At 34.3% G+C, this 15,000-nt stretch overlaps 2 protein-coding genes across 3 annotated transcripts in view; one reads left to right on the plus strand and one right to left on the minus strand.

Moving 5' to 3' along the window:
• Positions 1-15,000, minus strand: part of LOC144964221 (atrial natriuretic peptide receptor 1-like) — a 123,150-nt gene that overhangs the window by 27,626 nt on the left and 80,524 nt on the right. The gene's annotated exons all lie outside the window — the stretch shown is intronic.
• Positions 1-15,000, plus strand: part of LOC144966696 (battenin-like) — a 19,604-nt gene that overhangs the window by 4,583 nt on the left and 21 nt on the right. For both annotated transcript variants that reach the window (XM_078903458.1, XM_078903457.1), the window contains exon 2: positions 12,985-15,000. This exon is cut by the window's right edge and continues 21 nt beyond it. In XM_078903458.1, the coding sequence (XP_078759584.1) occupies positions 12,985-14,333 (1,349 nt within the window). In that variant the 3' untranslated portion in view covers positions 14,334-15,000. The remainder of the gene's footprint in view (positions 1-12,984) is intronic.

Raw genomic sequence — 15,000 nt, forward strand, 5'->3', positions numbered from 1 at the left:
AAGTAATTGCTATTGTCCGTTTCACGCTATGGAAACCGGGATTAACTCCGGCTGCATGGGCTAATGGCTCTGAACTGAAGGACTACATTTTTTTAAGTCTCATGTTTTGTTTTTCTCTCATCGGTTTTTATTTTAAATTCAATTTCAGTTGCGTTTAACAATAGGGAATGAAATTAGCGGAAGAGTAGCGTCCCTTTATTGGAAGTCACCGGGGGGAGAAGTTATTAGAGAGAGAGAACGTCAATATGGTTTTGCGCATGCGTCTCTCGTCCTCGCTTCCGGTGAAAGCGGCACGAGACACTTCACCGAAAGCGGGGAAGAGAGAGAGACGCATTCGCAAAACCATATTGACGTTCTCTCTGTAAGGTGACGTCCAATCAAGGGACGCTACTCTTCCGCTAATCAAATTCCCTATATTTAGAAAATGTATTTTGTCAGTTTTTGCTTAGACTCTTGACTGAAATATAAAACATGACACATATCTTCTTCTTCTTCTTCGTCTTGTGGAAACCTCCAATATTGTCGAGGATCACTCCACAGTTTGTAGGGTTTACACAAGGATTACTATACTGAAAGGATTGACATGTGGAATCTTCAGCCCCCGCTAGTGGGGGCCATTGGTTGGATAACGATTTCAAGCAAAACTACTACTTTTCTGACTTGGTACAATTTCCTTGAATGCGCAATAATTGATTCTGTTCTTATAATTTCGGTACTTTATAAGAAATTGGTTAATTGGCGACCATAAGTTTTAAACAATATTTCTTATATCTTGAATGATATGAAAATATATAAAAAGTAGTGAACTATCAACAATTTTACTGGAAAGTATGAACTATTTTTTATGATGCCCTCTTACAAATTGAGTGATTGGGTTTGTTTTCATTTTTTAAAATCGACAGTACGAGTCTGCTTTCAATTCCTTTTAATAACTAGATAGATCTATGGCTAATTTATCGAACCAAAATCTTTGAAAAGTGGTAAGTACCAATAATAATTGCGTAATAATTATTATTTAAGAAATGTTTAGAATTAGCATCTGGCTGTAGTTCCTGCAGACGATAGTTGGACCCATTGTCGTGCTTGCTCTGTCGAGTCGCACAGATATGGTGATCAGACTCCGACATCCTGATTCGGATTTGTTTCTTATTTTATTATGTCTTGTGGTTTTATATTTATATCTTTTTTTTTTCTATATAGTTAACTGATAAATATTGACTTTATTGTATTAGTCTAGTGTATAAGTCTAGAGGGCCCTTTGCTCGTCACGTCAACTTCACAACTTGAACAGTCCTTTCTACTACTAACAACAGTTGCTAGATAGATAGTAGTCATTGCTATTGCTAGATAGCTAGACTAGAATAGTTAGTGGGTCTGATATTACCATATATGATGGAACTTGGACTCTGAATATATAGTTATGCCCATTACATGGATCTGGTGTTGCTGATATGACTGTCAATTGTATGGGACAAGTACTCCGAATATATAGTTTTGCCTCATTGATCAAAATGATCTGAGATGTTACTGTTACAACAGTTACACTCACCCAACTCAATCACTCTAATTATCTCTGTGACTATGGGAGGGAATTATGGATCCATTGACTGAAAGGATTGTACTAGTAGTCTGAATATATAGTTTTGTCTCAATGATCTGAGAAGTAACTCTATTAATTAACTCTTGACTACATGGAAGGGAACTATGGATCTGATTCTGATGCTACTCATTGACTGTACTGTAAGGAAGGAACTATAGTATAGTAGTCAGATTTTTTTATGAATGGCACATGTTTTTCTAGTTTTTCTCAGATGTCCTTCTATCAAAAGTTGTAAAACTTTATGTCAACCTCCGAATCAATTTCTATTAACTGAATAAACATTTTGGCCCGTATTGTGATGCCATATCACAAAAAAGATTTCTTCTTCACGACCTATAAAAATTTACTTTAAAACCCCTGTCATAAAATTAGAGATTTTACTCTGCTAAAAATGTAAACATTTTCACACCACAAAGTAAGATGAATTCATCGTTTTTCAAAATAATCTTGTGACACGGTAGTTCCGGCTAGTGGTTATGAGTTCACATCATACTGTTTTCCGAATAAAAGCAACACACATTAACTGTTCTAAAGTAACAACTAATGTAGTTTGCATCCCATTTTGACTTTGTAATTTATTGCTTTTTATTTACATCACGTCACAATTACCGAAGACTGATATGAATCTCTAGCTTTAACTCATTTGAACTAGTGATTAAATACTCAAAATTGTCAAATTAACAATGAATGTTTACATTTAACTTTGAAAAATTGTATCTATGCATGAACGTTTCACACAGCATTTTAAGTTTTCTTTTAAACCTATAAGCTCTTAAACAATACGATATGATACGGAATCTCTATCGGTTCCTCTCTCGTAAGGCTGCGAAAAGAAGTCCACTTTTATCTATCGATAAGTCATTAATTAAAGAGGACAGCTATGGAATTGGAATTTCACAATCAACCCTCAGTTTTGCATGTTATTGTTGTTGAACACAAGCACATATTTGTGGAAACACTGTATCATTAATTGATGAATTTCTACTTTTGACTGGTCTACATTAAATTTATGTAATCCTCTTTGGCATAAAGAACAAGCTATTTCTCAACAATTTGAAATCAAAATAATGTTGGAAGCGCGTTATGTTCACTTTCATTTGTATTCATCAATAACGTATATTGATTGTTATAAAATGTAAACATGTCTGTCGTTCCTTCATATTCGGATTCTGTACGAACATCATATAAGTTTCACTTAACCGAACATTCCATTTTAACAAATTCTTTCAAAATGGATAAGCAGAAAATCATATTTTTGACACTATAATCATATTTAGATTCCAATACATACTAGTTATCGATTTAAATATAGCTGTAATAAGCGAAATTCTTTCCTATTGTTTTAAAATTCGTGAAAAAAATATATTTTACTAGGACAAAATGATCCAGAGGTTCATACAAATTTTTGCAGCTGTACATTGTGAACAGCTGAGAAAAAGAAGACAAAGGTGCGTCCCTTATTAAAAATCCGACTATTTTATCCCTTAGTAGATATTTTGGTATTCATCTTTTTCTTGGGATCATCCTCCGCAGATTACCTCCCTTTGTTGATATTTTACATCTCCTTTCCCCTTCATCTAATTGTTCATCTTCATCATCATTTTACATGTACATTCATTAATTAAGCTTCTAAAGAAATCATCCTGAATCAATCACTATAAGGTCAGTTTTTAGAATATCTAACTACTCATCCTTTCCGTTTCTTGGCTACTCCTATTCACTGCTGATAATAATAATCATTAATAAAAAGGTAGATCTTGCCATATAATAATGCCCATGCTGTTATTCTGGTGTAAATTTTCTATATTTTTTGTTGGCCCCCACTAGCGTTGCCTGAAGATTCCATATGATTGTCCTTTCAGTATAGTTGTCCTTGGGTTTACATTAAAAACTTACTAAAACTCTGCACATAAAACTGATTAAAAGAACACATAGATTAAAAAAGTCACGTTGTGAGCTCTAGCAATCACGTGAAGGCATGTTGGCAACCGTTTTCAGCCACTATATCTAACAGATAAAGTATCTTGAATGAAAGGATACTTGATTTTAATAAATCAGAAGTTTCCAAATCTCAAAAACACCGCCTCTTTATGGAGGGTGTCAAAATTAGGGCCATCCAATAAAATTTTACAAAATCGCGGGCTTTGAAGCGGATTCTGTGAACCGTAAGTTTACGCACGAAAAAAACATTTTCCATCCGTTTTTTTAATCGGAAAGCAGGTGAAACAGAAAGAAAATTTATCGGCGGATGACATCAATGGTCTTGTCCGAAAACATAAATTTAGGTGAAAAACAGGGTTGAAAGCAGGCTGTCTTAGAGTGTCTATTTTACGACCAGTGTCGAAATTCGGGCACCCTACCTAAGATACAATTAATGGATTTTAAGACTTTTGGTTAAATCGCTCTATGTATGATTGGACATGTTTTCCCTCTATAATATAGTCTAATCACAAAAAGATATAGTTATAAACGATAGATAAATGCTGCCTATTAAATTTGTCTGCTTGGAATTTAATTTCGTCATCAACTCTGTGTGCGGCTGAGTTGTAAATTATTGGTATTCTCAGACTGAAAACAAGGATAGTGTCATGGTCTCAAGTGAGTAAAGAGCTACTCGACTATGCATAAAGATATATGTAGAGTGAGGCCCCAGAATTTACTAGTTACTATAAATGAAAAACAATTAACGATTTGTTTACAATGAAATAAAAATAATGATGAAATTTAATTAAAAGAGATAAACAGTGATCGTGGCAGTTACAAATAGAGATATGAATATTTTACGTAACTTATGATAATATGTCAGGTTCGTAAGTTTACGTTTCCAGGCAGTTGATGGGTTTGGATGATCTATTCCTCTGATAACAGGATCGGGCTCGTAAAATTCCACTTCCAGGCAATTGGTAAGGGGTTATTGTGTAATCCTTTGACAGCGGGCTCGGGTTTGATCCTTGAAGATTATACAATCAAAGTTAAAAGCTCCGGCGTCTTAATGGTGTAGATATAATATCTACAAAGTCCCAAAAGATAAAAATCTTCCAGAAGGAATAGAGCGACTGGCCGTCCGGCATAGATTGTGAAGAGAAGTAAGTGTCGAATGTTAGACCTATCAGCTTTTATAATAAGTGGCTACGTGACAGAATGTAGAAGGAAAAGTATTCACTAATTAGAAATTAATTCGAGGGAAGGCTATGAAAGGAAAGACGATCTAATATAAGAAGGTAAAGTTTATCTAAGCCTACCGAAATATAACTGGAGTGAGATGAATTCAGTTCTTAATAAAATAAAATTTAATAAGATAATTGTGAACAACCTTTACTGTGACACCCCCACCCACGTTTAAAATATACTCTTTAACCATTATGGGAAAGATAGATTTTACAAACGGAAGTAAATTTACTATCATGATAATCTAGCATTAATCCATTGTTATGATTTGTGCTACAATTAAATTATTTATTAACTAGACATGGAAATGTTTATATTAACGTAGGTATATGAATGGGTGACAATAACAATGAAAGATTGTGATTACAAATCATTGTGATGAACAACATGATGGCAATGTGATTACAAATCATTGTGATAAACAATATGATGGCAATGTGATTACAAATCATTGTGATAAACAATAGTGATGGCAATGAAGCATGATTTAAGTCGATGATATGAAGGTAATTTACTGAATGAAATGAATGAAAATGTAAATGGAATATTGACATTTCAATTATTAATCATAAATGAGTGAAAATTCATAACAATAATAGATAAAGAGAAGATTTCCCAAATCATGAATGGGTATGGTATATATATCCAAACAATACTCAATGTTACATTAAGTTGGGTCATCATGTTTACAAATAAAATTATCGAAATTGTGCGTTCTGATTTGGCATAATTTGCGAGGTAACTAATAGTATGCATGGGAGGTTAAGTTATACCCTTCTCATGTGTTCACAGTAATCGAGAAAATAGGTCGGCGTGAATATTTTCACAGCCTGGTATGTGAGAGATACTGAAAGAGTAATTTTGCAAAAATAGACTCCACCTTATAGCTTAGTACTCTACTATTATTCATTTTGTTATTTCTTATGTACGTGAGTGGTTTATGGTCCGTTTCGACCACAAACTCTTTTAGCAGTAGATATCTGCTGAATGTCTTTAAAGCAAAGACGATGGCCAGTCCTTCACGCTCTATTGCAGAGTATCGTGATTCTCTGTCCAATAATTTTCTGCTTGCATATAAGCAAGGCATTAGAGTTCCCTCATGCTCCTGTAATAGTACACCTGCGATGCCCTTATCAGACGCGTCAGTTCTCACAACAAATTCTTTTGATATGTCGGGTAATTTAAGAATTGGTTCTGAACAGAGTAATGCCTTTAATTGGTTGAAGCTATTCTGACATGCTTCTGTCCAAACAATTTTGTTCGGTGACCCATTCTTTGTCAGATTTGTTAGCGGTGTCGCGATGTGCGCGAAGTTGTAAATGTATTTCCTGTAAAAATTTAGGAGCCCAAGTACTTTGCGTACTTCTTTTTTTGTCTTAGGTGGTTGCAATTGTGCGATTTTTGTTTGTTTTCTGTCTCGGGTGTCTGTGTCCCATGACCAACGGTATGACCGAGAAAATCAATTTCGTAAAATGCAATGCTTGTTTTTGACGGTTTTGTTGTTAAAGAATTACGTTTTAATGCTTCAAGCACTAATTCTAAGGTTGTCATGTGATCAGTCCATGAGTTTGAGAAAATACATGCGTCGTCGAAGTATGAGAGTGTAGACGGAATGTCTTTTAATAACATACGCATCATTCTTTGGAATGTCGATGCGGCTGTCGATAATCCAAATGGCATATAGTTAAATTCTAACAATCCTAATGGTGATTGAAATGCTGTGTATTTCTTACATGATTCTTTCAGTGGAATCTGCCAGTATCCTCTAGAAAGATCACATTTTGTCATGTATTTTGCTTGAGATAAGGCAGCAAATAAATTCTCTTGATTTGGTATTGGTTCTGCATCAAACACTGTTGCTTCATTTAATTTGCGAAAGTCGATACATAGCCTTATCGATCCGTCTTTCTTTTTCACTACTACTATTGGTGATGAGTATGGGCTTGAAGAATATCTAACTATTCCTGTATCTAGCATATCCTTAACTTCCTTTTCAACTTGTTCTCGTGCGTGAAATGGAATAGGATAGTTTTTCACGTTGATAGGGGTAGATGTGGTTAACTTTATGTCGTGTTCCACTAATGTTGTATGTCCGGGTGCGTCTGTAAAGACTGACTGGTACTTTTCTAATAATGACCTGATTTCTCGTTTCTGACATTCGTTTAGTTGAGGATTGATTGTGACGTCATTAATTGTACTATTTTTAGAGTTACCGTGTTGTGGGGTGTGTTGTAGTTCGACATCATCGCTGTGAGTTTCGATGATTAATCCTACATTTGCAGCTTCAACATGGTTAAATATTGGTTGTGATAATCTGTCTCTATTGAAATATTTTTTTAGCATGTTTGCATGGAATGTCTTTGTTGTGTTGTTAATTTGAATCTCGTAATTAACACCAGATCGTACTGCTAATACCTTGAATGGTCCTTTCCATGTAGCTAAAAGTTTACTCGAGTCATCGGGTAAGAGTATTAGTACTTTGTCACCAATCTCAAATTTTCTTGACTTGCTTTTTCGATCGGAGTATTCCTTGTATTTCTCTGCTTTTTTAGTGATGGATTCCTGTGCTAGCTTACATGTGTCCTCTATTCTGTCTTTCAGGTTTCTTACATATTCGTAAGCAAACATAATTTCGTTATTGTCCTCCTCATTCCCTTTACAAATGTCGGCTACTATATTGATCGGGCCGCGAGGTGATCGTCCATACATCAACTCAAATGGGGAGTAGCCTGTAGATTCTTGGGGTATTTCTCTATATGCAAATAGGATTGCTGGTAAGTATCTGTTCCAATCATCTGGTTTTTCTGCTGACACTTTTCTTAACATATTCTTTAGAGTGCCATTAAATCTTTCACAAAGACCATTTGCTTGTGGGTGGTAGGGAGTTGTGAATGAGTGTTGGATTCCCATGAGTTTCATGGTTTCATGCATCATATGTGATGTAAATTGGGGTCCATTGTCCGACAGTATCTCATTTGGTATGCCTATTCTAGTAAAAATTGTCATCAATGCTTCAGCTATGTGATCCGATGTAGTTGATTTCAATGCTATCGCTTCTGGCCACCTGGTTGCGTAATCGACTAGTGTTAGTATGTGTGTATGGTTTCTATCTGATTTTGTTAAAGGGCCTATAATGTCAATTGCAACTTTTTGAAAAACTTTTTCAATAACTGGGGTTGTCTCTAATGGCAATCTCGGTATTCTGCCTTTTGCGACTCTTCTTTGGCATGTGTCACAAGATTTCACATATTCTCGGACGTCTTTAGTAATTCCAGGCCATGTGAAATTCTCGGATATTCTCTTCAATGTGGAAGAGCTCCCAAGATGTCCAGAAGTTATTGAATCGTGCGCTATTCCAAGGATTTTGTTTCTGTAAATACTCGGCGTGACCAGTTGTTTAGCTATTTTGTTTCTTTTCCTATGTAACCTGAACAGAATATCTTTTTCAATGATGTATTCAACTTTTGATTTCGTCCCTTTGTTTGCGATATTGAAATATGATGTTAAAGTCGGGTCCTTTTTCTGTTCTTCGATGAACGTGTACCTGTCAAATTGTTGTGGTTCAAGAGAAATAGTCATTGGCTTCTCTGTTGTCTTAGTCATCTTTCTTGTTTCTGCTAGACAAGCTGTTTCTTGGGTTAATGACCATTCTTTTACATCTGTTGGGTTGTCTTTAAGACCTTTTATATTGCCAACAATAACATCAGCGACGGGGTTGGGAAGTATACAGCATTCCACTATTCCTGTATAGTATGGGGTTTCTATGTACACATTAGCTGTTTCAAAGGTTTCGACTGTGCCACTGAATGTGATGCATTGTACCGTTTTTCCAGTTTTGTCTTCGTCATTGATCAAAGATGCTTTTATTCCTACTGTACTGCATCCTGTGTCTCTCAATATTTTGCAATCAGTTCCATTAGCTTTGCCTTCACAAAAAAATAGCGATCCTGATTTGTGAGTTTGTGTTAAAAGTGACATACCTTTCACGCAATACACATTTATATTTTCTCCTGACATTACTCGTGTCTGATTGTTTACACTTGTTTGGAGTGATGCATTTGCAGTTTCTTTTGGATATCCCACGATTTTGTAACATTTGTCTGCTGTGTGGCCTTTCATTCCACAATATTGACATTTAATTATAGGTTTGTTGGTTTTCTTATACTCAGTATTATTGTCAGTGCTATTTCTTGTTTTGTTTTGATAGGGTCGGCTATGGTCTCTATTGAACTGTTTGTTCCATGGTTTGTTACTATGATCATCTTGTTTCACTTGCGTGTTCCGAGTGATTGATCGGCTCGTTCTATTTGAGTATTGAACTTTAGGTGTACATGGACTCTGAGCAGCGGCAGCGTAGTATGGTTCCTTCAATGTTCTGCTAAGGGGTGTCAATGGATGTGCGCTGTTAAAGTTTTCTGCGTAGATTTTTAATTTGTCCAAGTTTTCTGGCTTTCTCTCTTTAAAGAATGCGACTAAATCTGGGTTGCAAGCTTGATAGATTCGATTCTTCAGCGTGATAAAGTAAAGGCCTGCAAAGTCGTCTTGTTTTACGTTTGCCAACTCAAGCCACCGATTTAGAAATTGAGTAATTCGGTTCACGAATGTATTAAAGTCTTCTCCACTTTCCGGTTTTGTAGTGTGAAACCTTTCCTGGTAACCATCTTCCGTTAATCTAAATCTTTTTAGTAGAGCGTCTTTAATTTTACCATAGTCATCTGCATCTTCAGTTGTTAAGGTATAGAAAACTTTTAGCGGTTCTCCAGATAAGCAGTTAATCAAGGCTGTGGCCCATTTGCTTTCTGGCCAACGATAACCTTTAGCCTGAACTTCGAATCGGTGTAAGAAGGATTCTAGACAGTCTGAGCGTTCATCGTATGTTGGCATGCGTGGAAGTTTCACGAAAAATTCATCACTATTATTATGTTTTCTTTCATGACCGGTTTTTGTTTTTTTCAATTTCCAGCATCATTTGGGTCCTTTTGGTTTCTTCTTCTGCTAAAGCTATTTGTCTTTTTAGTTCCCTTTCTTGGACTCTTTCTTCTCTACGTATTCTTTCTTCATTTTCTTCTCTACGAATTCTTTCTTCTTTTTCTTCTTTACGAATTCTTTCTTCATTTTCTTCTCTACGAATTTTTTCTTCTTTTTCTTCTTTTATTTTCTCTTCGCACCATGAAAATATTCTTTCCTGGGGTATTTCTAAGTCCTTTGCGAGCCTTAAGTATCTTTTATATGCTTCCATTTTTGCAATAAATTAGTTACGATATTTTATATATATTATATTGACAGGATACTGTTACTGACTGTTTTATTTATTTACACTTACTGGAATGAACTGTTCTATTTTTAGAGATCTCTCTCTCTCTTATTTCAACTTATTATGTATGTTGAATTTGATGCCTTTCATCGTTATATCTTATAAAGCAATGTGTCAATACAATGCGGAGTTATTATGACTTGAGTCAATAACAATGTGTCAATCGCGTGTACTCTAAACTATGTTACTACGAAAAATGTATCACCAATGTGTGTGACTCGGCGTTAGTTTGTGTACAATTATTCGCAATGAAGCTAATATATTAGAGTGTGATAACAATAATAGGATGCCAAAATAATCCCAAGTTATCTATCACTAAATATAACACGACGGCTAGTAGACTCCTTTTATTATTATTTAGTTTTTAAAGACTCACTTTTCAGAACATAATATATAAGTGGTTGTCGGTAACAGTAATATGCCAAAAATGCATTTAAAACAAATCACTATGCAAAACAAATCACGATGTCTATAATAATAATAATAATAATAATAATAATAATAATAATAATAATAATAATAATAATAATAATAAAATAGATCTTTATTGTCCATAAATATGGCAATTTGTCATTTAGTTACACTTGTCATAACGTTATATGATAACTATAACATTGAACAGACACCTCACTCCTACCCATTCTCTCTCTCTCTCTCTCTCTCTCTCTCTCTCTCCCTCTCTCTCTTCCTCTCTTTCTTTAACGCATGCGACATTCACAACATTAACATATTCATTTCATTTTCAATTCGTTACATTCTTGGCAATTCAACACCAAATATTATCATCATTATCAATTGGTCACTTCATCTAGCCTAACATTAAACAAATTAATCAGTCAATCAGTCAACGCATCTTCTTTACGAATTCTTTCTTCATTTTCTTCTCTACGAATTTTTTCTTCTTTTTCTTCTTTTATTTTCTCTTCGCACCATGAAAATATTCTTTCCTGGGGTATTTCTAAGTCCTTTGCGAGCCTTAAGTATCTTTTATATGCTTCCATTTTTGCAATAAATTAGTTACGATATTTTATATATATTATATTGACAGGATAGTTACTATGTGATGCCCAACTCATGTAAAAGAGAATAATGAAGGATATATTTACCAACTCAGTTCGTGGCTGGGACCTCTCTCTTGTTCAATGGTTGTTCAACAATTGTAATTAGGCATTGAAGAGTGTTTAACAGTGATGTCTGAAATAAAAAACAATAAAATATCGTAAGATTTACAATAGTTACAAAATGTGTTCACAACACTGAGTGATTGGATGATAGGTGAATGAATCGTTATGGAATGTAAACATATTGAAAACAATTCATGAATGAGGTAAACAACAAAATGAAATGAGTGATGTAATAACAAAGTGGACAAGGAATGAATGAATGAATGAAAAACTGAGTGAATAGATGAATGAATGAATGGATAATGTATGAATGAAAGAATGAAGGGAGGAATTAATGTATGAATGATTGGATAAATGAGTGAATAAACGAATGAATGGATGAATGAATGAATGAATAAATAAATGAATGAACAATGAATGAATGAATAATTTATAAATGAATAAATGAATGAAGGAATGAATCAATAAAATGCTATTCAATTTGAATGAAAGAATGAATGGATAAATTGCTATTCCATTTAAATGAAGAAATGAAAAAGAAAAAAAAATTAATCCTGTAAATAGGGAGTTCAATTAAAATATGATCAAGTGGGGCAATTAAGAGTTTTACAATTTAAACTTTAAAGTTAGATGAAATAGATATATGTAACTAAATAAATTCAATTCTTTATATGTGTCCCCTCCAAAATGTCATGGTCTCAAGTGAGTAAAGAGCTACTCGACTATGCATAAAGATATATGTAGAGTGAGGCCCCAGAATTTACTAGTTACTATAAATGAAAAACAATTAACGATTTGTTTACAATGAAATAAAAATAATGATGAAATTTAATTAAAAGAGATAAACAGTGATCGTGGCAGTTACAAATAGAGATATGAATATTTTACGTAACTTATGATAATATGTCAGGTTCGTAAGTTTACGTTTCCAGGCAGTTGATGGGTTTGGATGATCTATTCCTCTGATAACAGGATCGGGCTCGTAAAATTCCACATCCAGGCAATTGGTAAGGGGTTATTGTGTAATCCTTTGACAGCGGGCTCGGGTTTGATCCTTGAAGATTATACAATCAAAGTTAAAAGCTCCGGCGTCTTAATGGTGTAGATATAATATCTACAAAGTCCCAAAAGATAAAAATCTTCCAGTATATAGAAGGAATAGAGCGACTGGCCGTCCGGCATAGATTGTGAAGAGAAGTGAGTGTCGAATGTTAGACCTATCAGCTTTTATAATAAGTGGCTACGTGACAGAATGTAGAAGGAAAAGTATTCACTAATTAGAAATTAATTCGAGGGAAGGCTATAAAAGGAAAGACGATCTAATATAAGAAGGTAAAGTTTATCTAAGCCTACCGAAATATAACTGGAGTGAGATGAATTCAGTTCTTAATAAAATAAAATTTAGTAAGATAATTGTGAACAACCTTTACTGTGACAGATAGATTATTCTAGGCTCTTTTTCTTTTTCCTGTTTGAATTAATCTTGTATTACTTATTTTTCGAGTGCATTTAAATTTTATTATTTTATTTTGTCCACCCTATTATCTTTCTTATAAATTAATGAAGTTGAAATGACCATCATATTATGCCCCTTAACACGACGTGCATAGATTTGCTAGTAATATACCTGAACGCAATTTTTGGGATTGTTTTAACATTGTAATGGACATTATCTTTTGCGATGGTTTAAGAATACATCCTTTCAAAATGAGACCATAACAATACAAATAGTTGTTATTTCATTTTATTACTTTTCTAATGTCTTTTTTCTTCCCCAGTTGATATAACCTCTGAAAACATGGGATTTCTTGGCCAAAAGATTAAAGATCCAATCGTAGGGAGAGCAGATCTACCAACGAATGAAGATCAAATGGATTCAAGTTCGGGCAAGTCTAGATTGCGTTACTCATTGTCGTCAATCTCGAATGCTGTTTCAAGAAAACGGAATATCATAGCTTTTTGGATTTTCGGTATAGCCACAAATTTTCCTTTTATCATTTCACTGAGTGCAGCGGAAGACATTTTGAACACAAAAACCGATGCCGTCACCGGTGGAAATCAGAATATCACAAAAAGTAATTTGACTTTTCAGGAAGAAGATAAGTATCTCCAATGTACCCCTACATCAACCGGTGCCATCCTTCTTACTGCCATTCTTCCGGATCTGTGTGTCAAAATATTAATTGGATCTACTACAAAACAACTTCCTTATAACATCAAGGCATTCTTAACGGCTTGTTTTACAATCGCAAGTTTTCTTGTCCTGGCATTTTCAAATATACTGTGGTTAAAATTTATCGGAGTTGTGTTTGCAAGTATAGGAAGTGGTCTTGGAGAAATAACATTCATGTCTTTGAGTTGTTTTTACCATAAAGATGTGATTTCATCATGGTCATCTGGAACTGGCGCTTCCGGTATTCTTGGATCTATAATCTATGCAGGGTTTACGTCAATGGGCTTTTCATCTGAATCCTGTATGCTGGTAATTTTGACAGTGCCCATCGGTTTATTAGCTACGTATTGTTTTATGTTGAAACCTGACGTGAAGGAGGAAAGCAAAGACGACATGGAGACTGCTCAAATTTTAAAGAAGGAAAGAAAATATATGACTTTAAAAGAAAAGGCTAAATCTATTCCACAAATGTTGCCATATCTAATCCCATTACTTGCAGTATATTTTGGTGTATATTTCATCCTTCAAGGACTTATTCAGCTCTTGTATTTTAACAGTCAAATCCTGACCAAGAAAGAACAATATAGGTGGTATCAAGTCGTATACCGAATAGGAGCCTTTATCTCCCGTTCATCTGTTAAACTATTTCAAGTCAAAAGGCTTTATCTTTTGCCTTTAATTCCGTTCGCAAATATTGTGCTCCTAGTTTTGGAGATATACTACAGATTCATACCTTACCTATGGATTGTTATGTTTCTTGTATTTTTGGACGGTTTCATACAAGGTATCAGTTACGTCAATACGTTTTACTGCATAACAAATGAACTGGAACCAGAGTTTAAAGAATTTGCTCTTGGACTGGCTACGGCGTCGAGGCCGATCGGTATCGTAATAGCAGGAGGTCTGTCATTACCTGTACATGATTTCATTTGTTCACTGAATTTGAAAATGTAACAGACAATTTGGCTCCAGACTTGAAAGCTGTTATAGTGAAATTCCCTCTCCTTATCGATAATACATCATGCAATAACGAAATGAGTTTTGAGTTTGAAGACTTTCGCCTCTATCCCAGCCTTAATAAGTAGCAGTTATCAGCCCTATTTGAGGCTTCTTCAGCTTATAATCAATCTCATCTCTAAAAAGTGGTCTAAAGCAGGAATATTTTTGTGTGTCATAGCATGTTGCCTAAATCTGTCAATGTGATCAGAAGTTGTTTATAGTCTCTTTACTTATACAGACCTGCCCACATGAACATTTTAAAAATTCATAATTCTTAGGAGATAAAATATAATAGTCGCTTTAATCAATTTTATTTATCAACAACTTACCCCCACAAGGATAACACGCACTCCAAAATCGTTAAAATAATAAATATAGTCTAGCATCAATATTCATTTTCAATAAGTTTTAATGACGTAGATTTGCTTTGAAGTTCTGAAATTAGAGCCAAAGTTCGTAATTCTACAAATTTGACAAATATACCTGAAGGATTTGAGTGCTTTAATAGATAGGTAGAATGAAAATTTAAAAAATATTATTAATATTTATCATCATTTTTATCACATATTGCCAATAAAACTATCATCAATATTATTAAGTCATATTACATCTATGTTTCATG

The sequence above is a fragment of the Berghia stephanieae genome, chromosome 2 (assembly GCF_034508935.2).
Source record: "Berghia stephanieae isolate SIO BIC M18660-M18661 chromosome 2, UCSD_Bste_1.3, whole genome shotgun sequence".
NCBI classification, from domain to species: domain Eukaryota; kingdom Metazoa; phylum Mollusca; class Gastropoda; order Nudibranchia; family Aeolidiidae; genus Berghia; species Berghia stephanieae.